The 17,517-nt window shown below is 52.6% G+C and overlaps 2 protein-coding genes across 3 annotated transcripts in view; one reads left to right on the top strand and one right to left on the bottom strand.

Annotated features, from left to right (window-relative positions):
- Nucleotides 1-1,736: 1,736 nt before the first annotated feature.
- SYT11 (synaptotagmin 11) lies at nt 1,737-10,612 on the bottom strand. Its single transcript, XM_086478445.1, has 4 exons — nt 10,579-10,612; nt 6,335-7,158; nt 3,590-3,710; nt 1,737-2,117 (listed from the first exon to the last, which is right to left on the bottom strand). Exons 1-4 carry the CDS (start codon nt 10,610-10,612, stop codon nt 1,804-1,806), a joined length of 1,293 nt encoding a protein of 430 aa, XP_086334571.1. The 3' UTR covers nt 1,737-1,803.
- Nucleotides 10,613-11,358: 746 nt separating this feature from the next.
- LOC104353862 (GON-4-like protein) overlaps nt 11,359-17,517 on the top strand; it is a 29,234-nt gene continuing 23,075 nt past the window's right edge. Inside the window, exons 1-6 of one of the 2 annotated variants that reach the window (XM_086478411.1) lie at nt 11,359-11,734; nt 13,746-13,907; nt 14,659-14,855; nt 16,198-16,272; nt 16,631-16,681; nt 17,081-17,131. In XM_086478411.1, coding sequence (XP_086334537.1) covers nt 11,359-11,734; nt 13,746-13,907; nt 14,659-14,855; nt 16,198-16,272; nt 16,631-16,681; nt 17,081-17,131 — 912 coding nt within the window. The remainder of the gene's footprint in view (nt 11,735-13,745; nt 13,908-14,658; nt 14,856-16,197; nt 16,273-16,630; nt 16,682-17,080; nt 17,132-17,517) is intronic. The other variant, XM_086478413.1, reaches the window with a different exon arrangement.

Here is a 17,517-nt window from a genome sequence, read left to right as displayed (position 1 = left end):
GAAGTGTTGCCGACTAACAAAGTGCTGACTGTTTGCACCGAGGGCCCTCCCAGCAGCCGCTGCTTTAAACGGTGGCTGGAGAGGAAACAGAATTAAGACTTGCTCGATTATTCTACTTTCATCAGTATGAAGGTGAAAAGGATCAATTTTTCAACAGGGCTCTAAAATTCAGCAGTCACGTCCTGTAAGTAGTTAAATGACCTTAAATTTTTTGGATTATAATACATTATTTACATCCCACAGGGCACAGAACAGACTGGCTGCCCGGAAGCAACAAAATGTTTTACGGCAAATTTGTGGTCTTCTACGTGCCTCCCGGCAAGCTCGCGCCTGCTTCATATTTCCAGCGGGGAGTTCAGGAACCACTTCAGTTTCTACACCCTGTTGTAACCGTTCCCGCTCAGTTTACCCACGAGGTTTACAAGCAATTATTTGCTGCCAATTCTCATCCTTGCGTCTGTCCTGGCTGGAATGCGATCAGAGGCCAAACCGGGTGCCTTGCCAGGATGCTACCGCCGTGCACAAACCCCGTCCCAGGCCAGTGTGTCACCACGGGGCCTGAGGCAGCTACTGCCAAGCTGGTTTGTGGAACTTCACCCTACGAACTTCTGTTCACAACTACCGACTCTTCAGGGTTAATAGCCCGAGGTGCTACAGGTCACACCGGCCAAGTAAGCTTTTACACTTCAGAGGTGCCAGGGAGCAGGTCCCAACCCCCAGAGGCATCCACAAGTGAAGCACAAGTTAAGCTGCCCTAAAACTCTGAAAATTAACTTCCTGCCGAGTCTGACACGGTTTGTCGTGACAGGCTCTGCCCCCGTTTACTCCTTTTTCAGAGCTGGCTCTTGGGGAACTACAAGACACCAGACACGATGCAGATTGACTCGGGGGAAGCTCTGTGATTATTCGCCCTTAGAACCTCTTCCCCAAAGGTATTTTCCTGCCGCAGGTGTGTTGCGCCATCGTGGCAGACCTTATCGATCACGCAGGATTTCACGCTTCATATGTTTAAGAGAATCGGCAGGAGGTTCCTCACCGACGAGCGACACGTCCGTTTTGGGGGTTTCACTTGGGCCCTTCAGGCACAGAGAGGGTTAAAGCTGAAACCCAGCGGAGCTCCCCCCGCTCTGGCAGCCTGTGAGATCACCCTTCGCTACCCACAGACGTTTCAGACGGGAACCTTCGGTGCTGTGACCTCACAGCTCCACAAGCAGCACATCGCAACGGCGAGGCTTCCGGTGCCCGACACCAGAACCATTTCTTCTCTGAAGGAAAGTGCCTTTTTCCCCTGTGTTTTCCTTTTTTTTTTTTTGCGCTAGTGCAGAATTCTAACCCACCTTTCTATGGAAATGCGGTCGGTTCTCCCAAACTAGCAAAGAACAGAACTGCAAGAACCAAAGGGCAGGCAAACTAACAAGAAACTATAGAGGTTAAACAGCAGAATTCAGAAACTTTGGGAGAAGCCTAATAAAGACAGGCCAGTCGTGGTGAATACCAGCAAAGACAGTTCGGCACAAACACAACTTCCATAGTGACAGATAATCGTATTAAAATCTGCAACTCGATATTGGCAGTTATACTAATTTCAGTTTGTAGTAGGCATGCAATAGCGTGATTACACTGTTACATATAGTCGTGGTATCTTTTTTTTTTTTTCATTTAATGCTCTTTAGAATTTTAGTGCCCTGCAAAATCACATCACTAGAGAACCAATCAGCTGCTGCTTCTTACGAAAGTTTAGTTCTACAGCTACACAAGGTTTAAGTCTGTTCTACGCGTCGGCTGTCGCTGCCGCAACCCCTGCTAGTATTCGCTCAGGCTGTGCCATTTGGCCACCGGCTTCCGAGGGTTCTCACACACCTCTCGCCAGTGTTCCACGCCCGCGGCGGTGATGCTGTGCGCCCCCAGAATCAGCCGTCCCACCACTTCGTTTTTCGTGGTGCGGTCGAAATCGATCACTAGGAACTCGATGCTGATGTCGGGAAGGAGATCGACGGGGATATCGTAAATGAAGGACTCGTTGAAGACGGGATTCAAAGTGCACTTCTTCACGTGAGTCTTCTTCTTCGCGATGCGCTTTCTGCCGTAGTAAACGTTCACCTTAACGTAGGGATCTGCTGGAGAAGAGAGAGACATAAACCAATAACACCGCCCGGTAACGGCCGGGGTTCAGCTCAGGTGAATGCCGCGAATCGGGGCCACTTGCCCCAGCTCCCCAGGAGGGGACCCCGCTGGCGCGTTTTCCCACCGCAAAGCAACCGGCTGACAGCGCCGCAGGCTCCTGACGGGTTTCAGCACCGCCTGGGCTTTCGGGGGGAGCGAGTCGCACGTAAATCGCGGTACTTAATCCTGGAAACACCAAACCTTTTCGGCAAGCTCAGTGCCCGACTGGCCCAAACTTTCACTTTTCACTGTCATCTATTTTACCCTGGTTTTATCAGGAAATAGCCCAACAAAGCATCAAAACGGTTTTAATAATTTGCAGACGGAAAACATTTAGTGTCATTTAAAGGCACTGAACAAGAAGAGCGTTTAAAACAAAGCCTTCGCTTTTCCATCAGCCGAACTTCGTTGTTTTATCAGCTTGCTCCTTACATGGTGCTTGTTTAGGATTCAAAGGGAGACACCAGGCACACGGGGGGGTTCACCTAGCGCAAGTGTTGAAGCTGGAAGCCATCTGCCCAGCTGGCACTGGCTAATTTTAACTTTTTTCATCCAACTGAAATGACGAGCTTATGCATAATATAAAGATCGTACCCAGAAATGACGTTAGCCTTGCAAGATTCAGCAGGCAGAAGAACAGTTACTGAAAAATTGATCCTGTAGTTGGAGATCACGTGGCCTTTTCTTAAAGAACGAGTAACATTTAAGGCCTACAAGGGAGAATCAAACCTAGTCCGCGTCCTTTCCGAGGTGTACAGGACAGAGCTGCAAAACCAGGATTAACGCTGCGATCGGCCAGGCTATTACTGAATTTCAAGTTGATTCCAACCATTTTCCCACAGGAAACTTCGCTAAGGGGGTTCAGGAGCCTGCAAGGTAGGCAAGGCGGAACAGCTGCTCTTCTCGTCAAACAGTGGAACCACAAAACCAGCAAAAACAACAAAAAAGGAAAAAAAAACCCGTTTCTGACGTCGTGTGAATTTATGCCTCTCTATTCTGAGGCCCTCACTCCCCTTTTCTACGCTCGCTCTCTTTTACCCTCCTCGTCTAGGGCAGGGTTGAGGCAGACGCAGCAAGCAGCAGTCTGCCAGGGAAAAACCGCTGCGGAGGGCGGCGCGGGGCCTGCACGGTCTGGCCAAGAGCACCAGGGAGATCTGCCGGGTCTGGAAATCACCGACTTCCAACACAAACCAGGGGTGTCGAGAGACGCCGCTGTCGGTCTCGCGGCAGGACGGACCTGGCCTTGTTTGGGGAACCACCTGCGGGTGAGCGACGGATCGCTCGCGGGGACCCATCGCCCTTCGAAAGCGTTTGAGGGAAAGCGCGCAAACCCATCAGATCTCCAGGTCAGAGGGGGGACGAGATCTGAAAGGGAACTTGGGAGATGTTTTCCTACACGTTTAGAGCTGGAGAAAATAGCTTCTACCTGAGAGGCCAGTGATGTCCATCTTTGGCAAATGTCTGGCTTTCAGCACCACGACGGTCATTCTCTGCGCCGCAGGCTGGTAAGACAAGGAGACCTGCAGCTCCCCTCTGCTGATGCATTTCTGTGAAGGAGAAACAGAAAGAACTTACTAGGACAAGACCTTCTTATAAACAGGGGCAAGTGCTGGAGGTCACCAGAACTGCCTTTCCCTGTGCTCAGCGCCTGAAGTCGGGAAATCAGACGCAGGCCACGGAGAGAAGGGGCACAAGGCAGATCGTCCCGCACCCCGGGAGCGCGGGAAGCGCCCCCACACCTCTCCCCTCGAGATCTGTGAGGGCAAACCTGGCGGGCGCCTTCTGAGAGGACAGCGGCTGCGGCCTGAGGTCTGCTACTAGGGGCGCCCGGGGGTTGGGGGAGCTTAAGTTCCACTGACTTTTGGCGGAGCTTCGATGGACGAGCACCTCAAGCCCTTTAGGTGCGCTCTGGCAGTCTCGCCATCGGTTTAGCCTGCAAAGGTATAGGATGAAGATGAAACCAGATCTACTCAGTTAAACTTGCTGGGTGTCCTTTCGAAGAGTAACACAACGTTAAGATAATCAGCTCTGGTTTCCAGATGGCGTTCATTAACTTTCACTGAGATGGCACTAATTTAGATTAAGTTTATTTGCCATCAAGGCAAACAGTGTTAGCAGCGGGTATGAAATCGTGTGGTGTCAGTCAGGCGCTGCCAGCAGAGCTCCTGCAACAGCCCCAGCAGCTGCCTGCGCAGGGTCTGGGCTCTCAGCGCCTCACCTTCCCCCTGCCCCAGCAGGGGCTGGTGCCGTTAACCCAGCAGAGCAAAGTGTGTGTGTGTGGGGGGTGTCCCCAAATGAAGGAATTTTTCTCACTTCGGTGAAGCACGACGGTAAATGTCCCACTAAACGCCCTGGAGATCACGCAAGAGGTGAAGCTGTTCTTTCAGCCGCTGTCATCCAGCTTGGCGGGAAAAAAACTACGCATGTAACTTAAACATTGTATTCATCGTAATTCTGGTGGGTTTGTTTTTATTTGAGCAGTCCCTGTGTGTTTAAGACAAGTTTTCCAAATGCAAGGAATGAAGGCTACTGCTGCTTGTGCACAATTTTGGGAGGGGAGGAAACAGATAAGCAGGTTCCCCGGAAGGGAAATGTTCAGGACTCTGGCTCCTTGGATACGCCAGAACACAACAGCCAGAGGAGCTCTGGGGGGGTGGATGCAGTGAGTGCTGGGGTTCTTTCGGTCCGAAGTAATTTAATGCACTTACGTCAAAGTCATTTGCGTTCTTAGATTGTCTGTTAGAAATTACTGGGGGTGTCCATTAGGATGGGATGTGCACCTTGGCTGGCTGGGATCAGCGCAGTCATTTATTGGGTTTTCCACACAATTCCGTGTTCCAGAGTTTGAAACCTCCTGACACGGGAGACTTCACTCAGGAACGGCTGTTCCAACACTGTGGAACCAGGCAGATTTTCAGGAACGCACACCTGACACCGAGGTAAATCCATTTCTGATTACTAATAAATGTTAAACAATTTGCATCCTTGATTAAATCTATTTTTATTTAGCATGACCTTTTTCCTCTATTTTTAATCTGTTACTTCTAAGAGATGTGGTCAATGCACTGAAGAGAATATTGAAAGCACCTAAACCAGCCCTTTGTCTCATCATAATGTAAAGCATCTCAAGAACCTAAGAAAATTACCAGAACTCTGTTTTTTTGGGGATTATTTTGGTTTGTTTTCAGTCATTGACGTAAAGTCTCCTTTAAATAACTTAAAAAGGGGAAAAAAAAAAAAAAAAAAAAAAAAAGGTAAATGCCCCATACAGTAGAAAACACTTTTCCACCAGTAAAATGCTGCCACTCCAGGACGTCGTGAGTGTTTTAGAGCCCAGCAACAATCTCCAGTATGTTAAGGCAGTAAATGAGCCCAAATGCCCTTTTCTGTCAAGCCTGGAAGATGGGTAGCAAAAATTGAACTAAGCAACAAAATAAAAACCTGAAGTACCACCTCATCCTCCTGCCCGAGCGGAGCGTATTTCCTGAGGACAAAGACGACATCTTCCCCGACGTGAGCCCCACCATCCCACCTGGGCTGCTCATGTGCTGGTCGCCAGCGCTAGCCGCTGAGGGTGGGATTCATTTCACCCGAATTTTAGATTGACAAAACCATCTTGGACACAACTTTGTTCTCAAGTGAGAAAAAAATAGAGTCGTCTTGGGTAGGATTCACCGGAGCCGATTCTGACATCTGCTCCAGGACAAGGGGTGCTGCGTCACACCCGGCTCTGGTGCCCCCCCCCCCCCCGACGGATGCTCACAGGAACAACCCGGGCGCAAACAACGACAAGCACCGGCGCCTACGGTGGTCAGACCGGACAAATCCCCCTCTCCAAGTGAGGTCTGTCTTTGCGGAGGGATGTCCCGCTGCCACATCACCTCTTTCACTCGGAGACGGGGACTTTGGCATCGCCACTTCTAACCCGGATCGTTTCTGTGCCTAAACAGCGCCCGGGCCGTACCCCACGGCCGTACCCACCCGGCAGAGAAGGGCCTAACGGAAACAGCGCAGCCAGGTACTCCCGGTAACAGGTACCCGCGGAAAATGGGCTTCCGGGCTACGGGCCTGCAGCCCCCCTGCTCGTCGGGCCACGGAGGCTCCTGGCTCAAAGCACCGGGGACCAAACACAACGCGAGGAGTCTTTGTCACGCTGTATGAAGCGACTTACTTGTATGTTCCTTTTGAGGATCTCCCTGGTCAGCTGAACCTTTCCAGTGCTTGGATCCACCCCCGCAAGGGGCACCATGACCTCTCCAATAACGTCATCTCGAGAAAAGCGATCGAAGCTCAACACGAGGAAGTGAAGCACCAAATCCTGGAGCTGGCTGTACGGGATCCCGTAGAAGGTGAAGGTTTCATCAAAGACTGGGTCGAGCGTCTTGCGAAGGACACGAGTCTTCACTCGATGCCTTTTATCTGGAAGAATTGTCATCTTGATGTAAGGGTCAGAGCTCCGAGTATGCTCATCCATCACCGGCAGCCCGTGAGCCTCCTGAATGGTAACTACCAGCGCTTTTTTGGGGAAGTTGTAGTCCACTGAGAAAGTCAGTTCACCCAACATCACGTCATCCCCTGGAGAAGATGGGGAGGAGGTTTTACTTCCTCCCGGAGTGAGGCTTTGATCTGGACTTAGTTCATCTCCATAATCGACTTTTATTGGGAGCTGGTCGACGTGGGGGGCTGCATTTGGCCCATCTGGAGCCTTTTCGGAGCCTACTAGACCAGATTCGGCGGCATCCACCAAGAGGTTTCCCCGTCCCGTCTCCTTAGGAGGGCCATTCTTGTCTCTCCGGATTCGGTTAATTTTCTTCTTGTTACTCAAGGTCTCCGGGTAGATACTGATGCCTTTCAACATGTGAATGAATTTGTACGGTGGGGTTTTGTGCTTCTTTTCTGCTTGCTGGTGACAGCATGTCCACACAAAAACTGTTACTGAGACAGAGACCACAAGGACAGTAGCACCAATGAGGCCTGCCACCACGGGAGAGACATCTGTGGAGAAGACAAGGCAGTCAGGAACAAGCTTGTACCGTTGCGGTGGCCGTGCCCCCCCAGGGCCAGGCACATCTGGGCAGAGATCTACAGGGTACTACTGCGTTGCTCTTAATTCAATGATCTCGCTAGCAAAGCTCCCCAGAATAACAAATCACTTCCTTTTCCCCCGTGGAACACACGTACCACTCCTAAGGCATGCCTGAGCTACGTTTCACGTGCTCAGAATTCCAAATGCTGGTCGCCTTATCTTGCCAAATCAAGCTCCCACATCACCAGCCCCTCCGCAGCGACACGGCTTCTGGATTTGCAGGGAGCGCTCTTTTTTTTTTTTTAATGCCCCATTCAGAGACACGACACAATTCTACTTCAACAACAGGAAGGGAGCAGTAAACGTGGCCCTGACACTGGCTCTGGAGTTATCCTTTATTAACGATTCTTAAAAAAATCACTTTGGCCTGAAACGGTTGATTGTTCCGTCCCTTACGGCAGACACGGGGCCACTGGTACACACAGAACTTCACGTGGAAATCCAGTGTGCAAAAATAACGGACAGAAAATCCTGTATTTGGATTTAGGGATTATTTGATGTTTTCTAGAGCTTACGTCAGCTACGTTCTTCAGTAATGACAAGCCAGAATAGAAAAGCCCCACGTTCATTTTTAGCAGCCGTGCTGGTTATTTCTGCTTATAACGCCTGACTTCGGAGAAGTGTGACCGAGACACAGAATGAAAGCAGCGGAGCTGAGCTCCCCAGCGCTTCACACTGCCAACCTCGAGCCATTCCAGCCCAGGGCCACCAAGATGATTAAAAAGTTAGAGCAGATGGAGAGCAGATGGAAGACGAGGAGATACCAAAAGCGCGGGGTTTGTTCAGCCTTACAAGGGAAGGAAAAGGGAGAGAGGTTACAGGGAAGGTAGAGCCAGGCTCTCCTTACAGCTTGGTCTTGTATTACTGGTTTAATCATCATTAAAGTGAATTTTTTTTTTTTTTTGGAAGCAAGCAAACACAAAAGCCCTCTAGCGCTACGTCTCTTTCCTTACAAATCGTACAAATTGCTTCCACAGTAAAAGGGAAAACCAAAAATCATTGGCCTGACAATCACGGCAATAGCTAACGGGAACAGGCAGTAAAGGAGGCAGGCTTGGCTGAATTCCCCATCTTCACCGTACCATAAACAGGAGAAGATCATCTTCCCACCTCACACCTGAGCACCTCGATTTTGTATTTTCTGTGTTCTTTCCACATTACCATTTACGGCAGTTAACAGGCAAGACGACAAGGCTGCCAGGCTACAATCTACAGACCTGAGAGGCTCAGGGAAAACTGAGATTTTTCAAGAGAAGACGTCTCCTTTTTTGCAAAAACAGCAAAATCACTTTTGGTTAGACAGAAACCTTCCTAGACTGAAGTCTTTTGTAACAGTGACCGACTTCAGAGCTAGATCTGTCTGAGGCCTCACTGCAAGTATAGCCTTGGATTTAATTAACTAAAGGCAAGAAGAATTCCAAATATTAACACCCCCTCCCCCCAAAAAAACCCTTTGCTACTTAACGTTCCCTCTTTGAAATGGGGCAGGTGGTCTTTAACAGCTAATTTGAGAACTCAGCCACGGACAGATACTAAAATCTCCAGTGGATATGCAAAAAAGGACAAATGCTGAAACTCCTTTCTTATTCTGATCTCTGTGTGTGTGTGTGTGTGGTTTCTATTGTGTCTTCACAGAATCAGCTGTTGTACTGTTGTGCCTTCATTTCCCGCAGATCTGATGGGACAATTTCAGAAGAAGCAACCAGCAGTTGCGCTGGGAAGCACCAAATCGGTCTTTATGATCTTTCTTCCATCGGATTAACTCTTAGATTTGGCTCCCATAATGTTCTGCGGCAAAGAGTTCCTCAGCTTAATCACGTGCCATGAGAAAACAAGGGCTTTTTTTTGGAGCCTGCCCCACCTCGTTTCATTTGATGCCTCTCCCTGCCTTAGAGGGAACAGGGAGCCACCATTCCCCGCTCTGTGCTGCCCGTGACACCCCTCTTCTCCTGGCTGAAGCCTCCCACTCATGCAATTGTTCCACACATCCACTGGTCCTGTCCTCGTGATTCCTTACAGCGGGAAACCACCCTGATGCAGAGCTGCCTAAAACCAATTTCAGTTAAACTCTTGCGACTTTCAAAGCACTTCGCTGTGCACAACGTCCATTTTACATGGCACCGCCGCCGGTCTCCTCTCAAAAAGAGCAGAACCATGGGTTTTAATTCCAGCTTTGTAGAACAGATCTTTGTTCCAATGCGATGCTAAGAATTAACTGAAACAAAACCAACTTTGGGCGATATGGAATTGTTTTTCGATTAATGAAAAATCATTGAAAACTCCCTTTTAAAACTGATGTTTGCTAACTATAACCCCACGGCTAATGGGGGCTTAAATTATGACAGCACGTGGCTCTCGGATTCTAGGAAACCCAGAACGTAAAAGGTAAGTGCATTGCACGTTAGATAAATGGAGAATTATTACTAAGTATTTCAGAATTTAAAGGAAATGTAGTAACTGTGCCGTAACTACGGGGCCCTGGGGTCTGAGGGGAAGGTCAGTCCATCGCTGGAGGACGGGAAGAGGCAGCAGTTTGAACCCGACTGCCACAGACACCCAGCGCTGCGGTACCGGCCCCAGCACCCACCGGGCTGCAGAGAAAAAGCATCTCAAAACCGAGCGAGCACTGACCGGGGAGAGCCCTCACCCCGCCGGGCCCCGCGCCATGGCCGCGGCCGCACCTCAGCTCTGGGCCGCTTCGCCCCGGAGGATTTCGCAGGGTTTGGGGTCTCTCCATCCATCGCCACTCAGGCGCTCCCGGCACCCCCGGGACCGGCTGCCGCCGCCACCGGGGCCCGGCCAGCGCCCCGCCACCCGGCCCCGCATCCCTGGCCCGGGGGCCCGCGCCCCCGCCCGCCGCCGCCCGCAGACCCCCCTCTCCCGGCGGCCAGGCCGCCCCGGCAGGCCCCGCCTTGTCGGGCCGCCGGTGCCGGTGCCGCAGCCGCCCCGGCCCCCGGGGAGGCGCGAACAAAGGCCGGGGCGCGGCGCGGCCCGGCACAGACATCACGTCATGCGGCGGGGGGCCCGGCCCGGCCCCGCACCTGCTCCCCGCCGGCCCGGGCTCCGCTGCCGACGGCCGGGCCGCGGCCCCTCTCCCGCGGCGGCTCCGGGGGCGAGCGCTGGCACCGCCCCAGCTGCCGGCGGCGGGTGTTGGCTGCCGGCGGGGGGAGGGCGAGCGGCCCGCGGCGGGGAACGGGGCCAGCGCGGCGAGCGGGGCCGATGGCGCCGCGCAGGGCCCGGCCTCGGGGGCGGCGGGAGCCGCGCGGGGCCTCGGCTCGGCGCTCCCGGGGCGGAGGAAGGGGCCCTCCGCACCGCCCGGCAGCACTCACCGAAGCCGGGGTGGACGCTGGTGATCTCCGCCATGGCCCAGCTGAGGCCGGGGCAGCCGGGATGCGGAGGCCGGTGCGGAGGCGCCGCGGTACCGGCCCCCGCCCGGAGTACGCTCGCAGCCCGGGATGCAGGAGCTGCCGACTGGTCCCGATGCGGCGCAGGCCCCGCCCGGCCCCGCCCGGCGGCCCGGCCCGCCCCCCCCCCCTCCCGCGGCAGCCGGCCCCGCCCCGCAGCCGCCCGGCGGTGACTCGGCAAGTGTCGGGGCTCCGGCCGCGCCTCCCGGGCGAGGAGCCGGGTGGCGGCGGCGAAGCGGCGGCGCGTGTGCGTGGTCTGGCGGGGCCGGTGACCTCGCTCCCGCCGTGAGGGGACGGCCCCGGGGCCCGACGGGCTCTACCGGGGAGCGCGGGCAGCAGTACCGGACAGGCCCTCCCTCTCCCTCGGGAAGACCCTCCGCAGGCGGCGGGGGGTGGTGGGGGCCGGCGCTAGGCAGCGGGCGCGGCGCCCGGCGGCGTCGCCCAGCAAAGATGGCGGCGGCCGCGCTCGCCGCCCCCGCCGCCCCGCGTCGTCACGGCGGGGCCGGCGGCCCGCGCGCCGCCAACATTGCGGCAGCTCGCCCCGCGCCCGGCCAACATGGCGGCGCGGCGCCTGCGTGGCGGGCGGGCCCCGCGGCGCTTCCGCTTCCTGCGGAGCGGAGCTGAGCTGAGCGGGACGGGGCGGCCGGGCCCGGGCGGCGGCGTCCCCCGGCCAGCCGCTTTCCTGTCTTCCAGGTGGGCGCCGGGATGTCGCTCTCGCTGAAAATGCTGCCCTGCAAGAAGAGGAGAGCGGCGGTGGCGGGGCCGCAGAGCCCGCGGGAGCGCGGCGGCGCCGGGGAGGACGGGGAGCAGCAGCAGCCGCCCGGCGCCGGCGGCTCCTCCTCGGTGGGCGCTGCCGACGGCGGCTCCTCCGCCAAAGTGGCGCCGGCGGCCCGAGGCGGTGGGCCGCCCTCCTCCGGCCCGGGAGTGTGGAGGGGGCCCGGGGAGGCCCCGCTGAAGGGCGGGAAGAGGTCCCCCGCCAGGGCGGCCCCGGGCTCCGCACAGGAGGCGCCGGGCGCGGAGGAGGCCTGCGCTGCCGCCCAGCTCCCCGAGGGCCTCCGGAGCCCCGAAGCGGTGGCGGAAGGTAGGTGGGTGCGCTGCCCCTCACGGTGCGTGCGAGGGGGCGGTCGGGGGTTCGCCGTGCCCCCGGCTCCGCCTGCAGCCGGCCTGGCCGCGGTCCGGGGGGCTCTGCTCGCCGCCGGGGTGAGCCGAGGGAGAGCTTCGCAGGCGCGTTTGCCTCGAGCTCCTCTGGGTGCTTGGGCTTTGCGGGGGTGGTTTTTCCTCTGAAGTATTACGGGTGAGCAAGCATCCCGTTTTCAAAGTTTGGGGCATTTCTCCCTTAAAACAGTAGAAAACTGATGGAGACCTTAAGCCGCTTGCCTCCAGCGCTGCCAAGCACCAAGTGCTTTAGAAGTTGCTTTTTTTTTTTTTTTTCCTCTCAAATTTCTAACCTGAAACACCCAGTTTTGCAGACTTGTGTGCATTTTCCCTGTTTTGCCCATATGTTTAAGTTTTTAGGGACTAATAGCCATCAGTGCTAACAGTAGCTTTCATGGACGTATTTCAGGGGTTTTACTCAGTGCCGGATACGTTACTTTCAGCTAATCTTCAGGCAGGTCTTTGTAAATCCAGGCTTTGATTTGAAAGTCACCTTGCGTTTAGTTTTTAAAAACAAATGCTTGGCTAGTGAGTTGTGAGACTGGCAAAAGTACAAGCTGCTGCTTCCCAAAATAATGGTTTTCTGAGTTTTTTTTGTCCACGTTTGCTTTCATTCTCATAAGATAATTCTTTCAAGAATTGTCTTTCGGGAGAGTTGTCTAGAGGGGCGCCTGTGTGGGGCTGTGCTGTGATCCTGTACAAAAGCCGATGCAGGTAGAACTTGTGTTAATGTCGAGTTACAAATTTGTTGTGGAATGTAGGTATTTGGGGAGCTTGTGTAAAAAGCCCAGGTGAACTTTGCTTGCTCTGAGGTTCACTCAGTGCGAGTGTGGTCTGTGAGCTTGTGAGGGAGAGGGGAGGTATTCACGATCAAAGTGATGCTTATTTGGTATCTCTGGGTGTCTTTCAGTCTACTGGAATAAGTGATTGTTCCCTCTTTCCCCAATTTGCCCATCCTTTTTCTCTTTTCCTGACCTACATCTTTGTCTCTGAGCCGAATGAGATCGGAGAATCGATCTGGCAAAAAAAGTGGAGGTGTGTGGGAAGCGTGGGGGTGGTGTTTTTTCTTCTCCGTCTGGATCAACTCCCTGATCTCATTTTCTGCACCACTACACAGAATAGCTGTGCCAGCCCAGAGCAGCAACTGCTGCGGTGTCGGGGAGCTGCTTTTGTTGACAATGTGCTTTTGGCTTAAGGTGTTGATGAAACTTCAGGTTTCAGCTGTTTTTTAGTAACCACTGTAAGTGTGTCTGACTACAGGCTGCAGCAAAAAGGGACAGTGCTTCCTCCTCTCTGTGTGACAAGGCTTGTCTCTGCTTCTCGTGCTGCTGTGCTTAGCTCGCTGTTTTGACTGAAAGCTGATTGTGTGTCGGGGGAAAGGGGAGTGGAAGAGGACTCAGTTCACAGTTGTTTTTCAGGACTGCACAGAATAGGAGCGGGGAGGGTGTGTGGCCACCCCTGTCAGCAGTCGTGTGGCTTTCAGTTGGCCCAAGGGGGCTGTGAAACTGCATCCCAAGGCGGCCGGCAGCGGGGCTGTCGCAGCTTGGTAACCTGTCTGGGTGAAGGGCTGCCTGCCCCCCGTTTCTGTTGTGGCAGCTGTGTTTCTACAACAGGCAGTACAACCACCTTTTAAACGAATCACCAGGGTTTTTTTGGCGATCGGATCGCTTGATGGGAATGGCTTTGCATGGAGCTCTGCAAAACCAACAGTGGAGGGAACGAGACTGAAACAGCCGGAGGTGGGATCTCTTTGCCTGGGTTTGTTTCCAGCGGGGTGGGACTGCTGCTGCAGTGTTCGGTGTAGCTGGACCACAGGCCAGGTTGGGCTGGTGCCATTTAACAGGTTTGAACGGGTCACAATAAGTTGTTGTCACTGTGGCCGCCTCGTAACCTTGCTCAGGCGTGTCTGACCACCACCTCGTGTGCGCTGTTTACAGGGAAGACGCCGAAGCTGTATACAGAGGTGGAAGTGAATTCGCAGAGAGATCCGCAGCTGGCTGAAAACCTGTCTGCGGTGCAGGAGTCCCCAGTGAGAGGTTCTTCGCAGCTGGCTGTCAGAAGTCCTACTGTGATGAAGCCACTGAAGAACACCAGAGCTGGTGAGTGGCCCCAGCAGACTGATGAGGAAAATGAGGATTTGGGGCTGTTTTTTCCATGGGGTAAACTTTGTGCAAGGAACAGACCCGTGGCTTGATGCAGTAGACGCAGAACTCTGGAGCTGTGTACAGCAGGGGCTGTTTAGGTGCAGTGTCTTTTGAAGTGTTCATCCTGTGCTCCCTAGTTCAGTGGCTGGATAAACTCCAGGTATCCAAGCGAAACTTGCTGGAGCTGATCTCTGAATTTTTGGTTACAAAACCACTGCTTTCCTTCCAAGGAAGTTGTGATTCTTTTGTTTCCCTGAGTCAGCAAAACAGTGCCCCTTGGGAAACACTTGAAGTCCTGGAAACTGTAATCTGCTCTTGCACTGTGGTGCCTGGAGTTTTGCAACTGTTTTAATTTTGATGGCATCTGTAAAACACCTCCTTCTGGAAAAGGCGTAGAAAGGCTGCTGAAACCATTCTGTAAAATCAGTCTAGTAGAGGTGGCAAATACTTAACTTTTATTGGCCTGACTAGTGTGACTCTCTCAGGTCCTGCAGAATTTGAATCCGTCATTCAAAAGGCTGTCTCTAGTTCTTGCAGCCATTTCTGTTTGGTGATCTCCTTACCAGCTGTTGGAAAGCTGCGGCCGTTTCAGTATCTGCAGAATTCTAGCTTTTTTTTTTAACTCACACTGTCAGAATGTGGATGGATACATCACACGGGATGTGAAGTATCTGAATCTTTAGATTGCATTTTTATTAATTTTCAGAGGAGCAAGATGGAGAGGATGTTGAGAGAAGGAAGAGGAGGAGGAAGGCAACCAAACGGAAAAGAGAAGGGAAATGTCAAGAAGAGGAGGGATCTTTGTCTTGTGACATCAAGCTAGATGATACCCTTGATCGCACCTTAGAAGACGGAGCTAAACAACATAACCTGACAGTCGTCAACGTGCGAAACATCCTGCATGTGAGTGCGGTGGGACGCCGGCAGGGAACGGGGAAGTGCCCAGCTCTGGGAGTGCCCTCTGGGCTGGAGCGTGGGACTAACGGTGGCGCTGGATTCCATGAGCCAGCGAGGCTTGGTGGGCACCTGCCTCCTAACCTCTCCAGCAGCTCTACAGAGCGAGTCGTGTGGCGTGCGGAGAAGTTGCCTGGATGGGGCTGGGTTAGTGGGTGTTGATCCCTGGCTTCCAGGATTTACCATGGCCAGTGGGGCTGGTTTTCTGTACCGCGGTAGCAGGAGTGATTGAACTCAAACGCGTGCTGCTGGTGCCAGGTGAGGAGGTGTGGGCTGGGAACCCACTGTTTCTGGTGTCGAGTCAGCTGTTCCGTGATGAAGTCCTGAATTCTCGTGGTGCTGACAGTAACGCGTTAGTCTTAATTAATGGCCCCAACCAACCTTTTAGTCCATCACAGAACTTCCAGTTAGAAAGGAGCTGCGAGAGCAATATCTGCTGGCGCAGCCGTGTGGTGAAACTCTAATTCTATCTAATCACCTAATATTCTCTATTAGGTGTTGTTCTGATCCAGGTGATCTCAGATATTTTCCCTTTTCGCCATCCCTGTGGCAAACAAGCTGGAGGCTGCCGTGATTCTTTTGGGCAGATTCACCCGCTGATTTTGTGCAAGCGCCATAAATTGATGCTTCTCGCTGTCACATGGCCCTGTGGAAGGGCTGTGAATATCTCACAGTCGCCTACCTTCCCTGGAACCTTATGGTGGCATTAAGAAAATGTAGTTGCAGATACTGGGTCTCTTCTGCCTTCACCTATTTCTTTTAAATATACGCAATGTTTCCTGAAATGATGTAGCACTGTTTTTCAGAGAGTAGATTATTACATACTTTTCCTAGAGAATTAGAACCTTTATACTATTTCAGAGGCCTGTGGGTGCTTAAGGGTTTAAATTTTCTGTTGCAGCTTCAGAGCAGCATTTCTCACGTGGCTGGGATTGACACATTTTACTGATTGTGTGACACACGAGGGAAGGGAAAGTGGTGTGGGCTCTTATTTTGACTATTTTCTTTCCTTCTGCTAGAAATCTATTCCGTGGAGCATTCACAGAAAATGTAGTGCAACTTTTTTTATCACTGCTGTGCTGACTTTATATTTTCTTGTCCAGTCACTGAACAATCTTTTTTTATTTTACAAAGTTTAAATTTTAAATTAAATTTTAAAAAAGAATGGTTTTTTATAATTACAAAGTATGCTGTACACTGCATAGTTCTCCATCATGTTTCCAACTAGTTTACTGTCTGTTTCTTTTTAACAAACAGAATGTAAAGGATACTTTTTTGTGTCTTCCTGTAGGAAGTGATCACAAATGAGCACGTGGTTGCCATGATGAAAGCAGCCATCAGCGAGACAGAAGATATACCGTTGTTTGTAAGTAAAAAGCTTTTTCAGTTTGATTTTTCCGTTGTTCCCAACGCATGATACCTTCACCAGCCTCTCTTCTTGGTCCGTGAGGTGGTGTGGAGAGAACAGGTAGTCCAGCTAGCACCGTGGTTTGTGTTTCATTACCAGATTTGCCACCTGGGTGAATTGAGTAGTGTCTGTGTGTGTCAGTTATGAAACACAAGTATGAGGGGTTATTTTTGATGTCACTGGTCGTGTCTAAAAGGTAATGAATTAAAAAAAAAAAGAAGTGAAAAGTCTTGTAGTAGAGTTGCTGGGGAAAAGTTTGCAGTTAAGGTTAACAGGGCACTGAATAGGTCACTGTTGTCTTGTTTTAAACCCCCAGGAGCCCAAAATGACTCGTTCGAAACTGAAAGAAGTTGTGGAGAAAGGAGTGGTAAGTACGTCCTCTGCTTTCACCGTTGCAGCCAGCCCTTACAGAAATGGTTCTGTTGAGTTTTCTAAAAGAAGTGTAAAGTGTGCTTTTGTGTGATTTATTCTTAGAATGAAAAAAAAAAAAAAAGTTAAAACAATGGGGAAAAAAAGAATTCCTTTTCCTTGAGCAGAGCAGAACCAGGTCTGAGTTAGACAGTGAATTGACAGTATCCATAATACCAAAGTTACTGCCTGTAGAGATCCCGTGGGCAGCTCGGAAAGCCTTTGCTTGGAATCTGCTGTTACTTGGCTGCTTTGGAGAGCAAGGCCTCAAGCTCAAGTGCTCCTTTGGTTGAACAGATTGTCTGAGCTGTGCGGCACCGCGCTTGTCAGACAGTGACAGTGTTTTTCCTGTCTTTAGGTGATTCCCACGTGGAATATTTCTCCCATTAAGAAGGCAAATGACGTGAAGGCAAGTGAACTGCTGCTGGGAAGTCGGTGCTAGGAGCACCCTGCTGAGCAAGGAATCTTTTGGAGGGGTGGGGCGGGTATTGGTGACCGGGAGCCCTGCAAACAGGGTGTGCAAGGCAGGACAAGGCAGTTAATGTAGCAGCGGGAAAGCCCCAAAAGAGCTGCCTTCAGGGGAAGGCAGAACAGAGGTGATGACAAGCCGTAGGGGTGTCTCTTCTGCTGGGTGGTCCAGCTTTCCACCTTGGTACTGCAGCAGCCTCTACCTGGATGAAACTCCTGATGATGGATGGCGCTGCCCAGGCCTCACGCTGCGAGGTGCTCCTCCCTGGGACTGTTTTACGCACTGTAGGTCTGCCTGGAAATATGGCCTGGATCTGAGCCTGCTCC

The sequence above is a fragment of the Leptosomus discolor genome, chromosome 26 (assembly GCF_034619465.1).
Source record: "Leptosomus discolor isolate bLepDis1 chromosome 26, bLepDis1.hap2, whole genome shotgun sequence".
Taxonomy (NCBI): domain Eukaryota; kingdom Metazoa; phylum Chordata; class Aves; order Leptosomiformes; family Leptosomidae; genus Leptosomus; species Leptosomus discolor.
This window is presented reverse-complemented; position numbering and strand designations above follow the sequence as displayed.

Excerpts from the sequence above, each read along its gene's own strand:
- SYT11 (XM_086478445.1), bottom strand. The coding sequence starts at position 10,612 with ATGGCGGAGATCACCAGCGTCCACCCCGGCTTCG. Across the intron at positions 3,711-6,334 it reads TCCTCAAAAGGAACATACAA|AAATGCATCAGCAGAGGGGA; the intron begins GTAAGTCGCTTC and ends TCTCCTTCACAG. Across the intron at positions 2,118-3,589 it reads GGACATCACTGGCCTCTCAG|CAGATCCCTACGTTAAGGTG; the intron begins GTAGAAGCTATT and ends TCTCTTCTCCAG.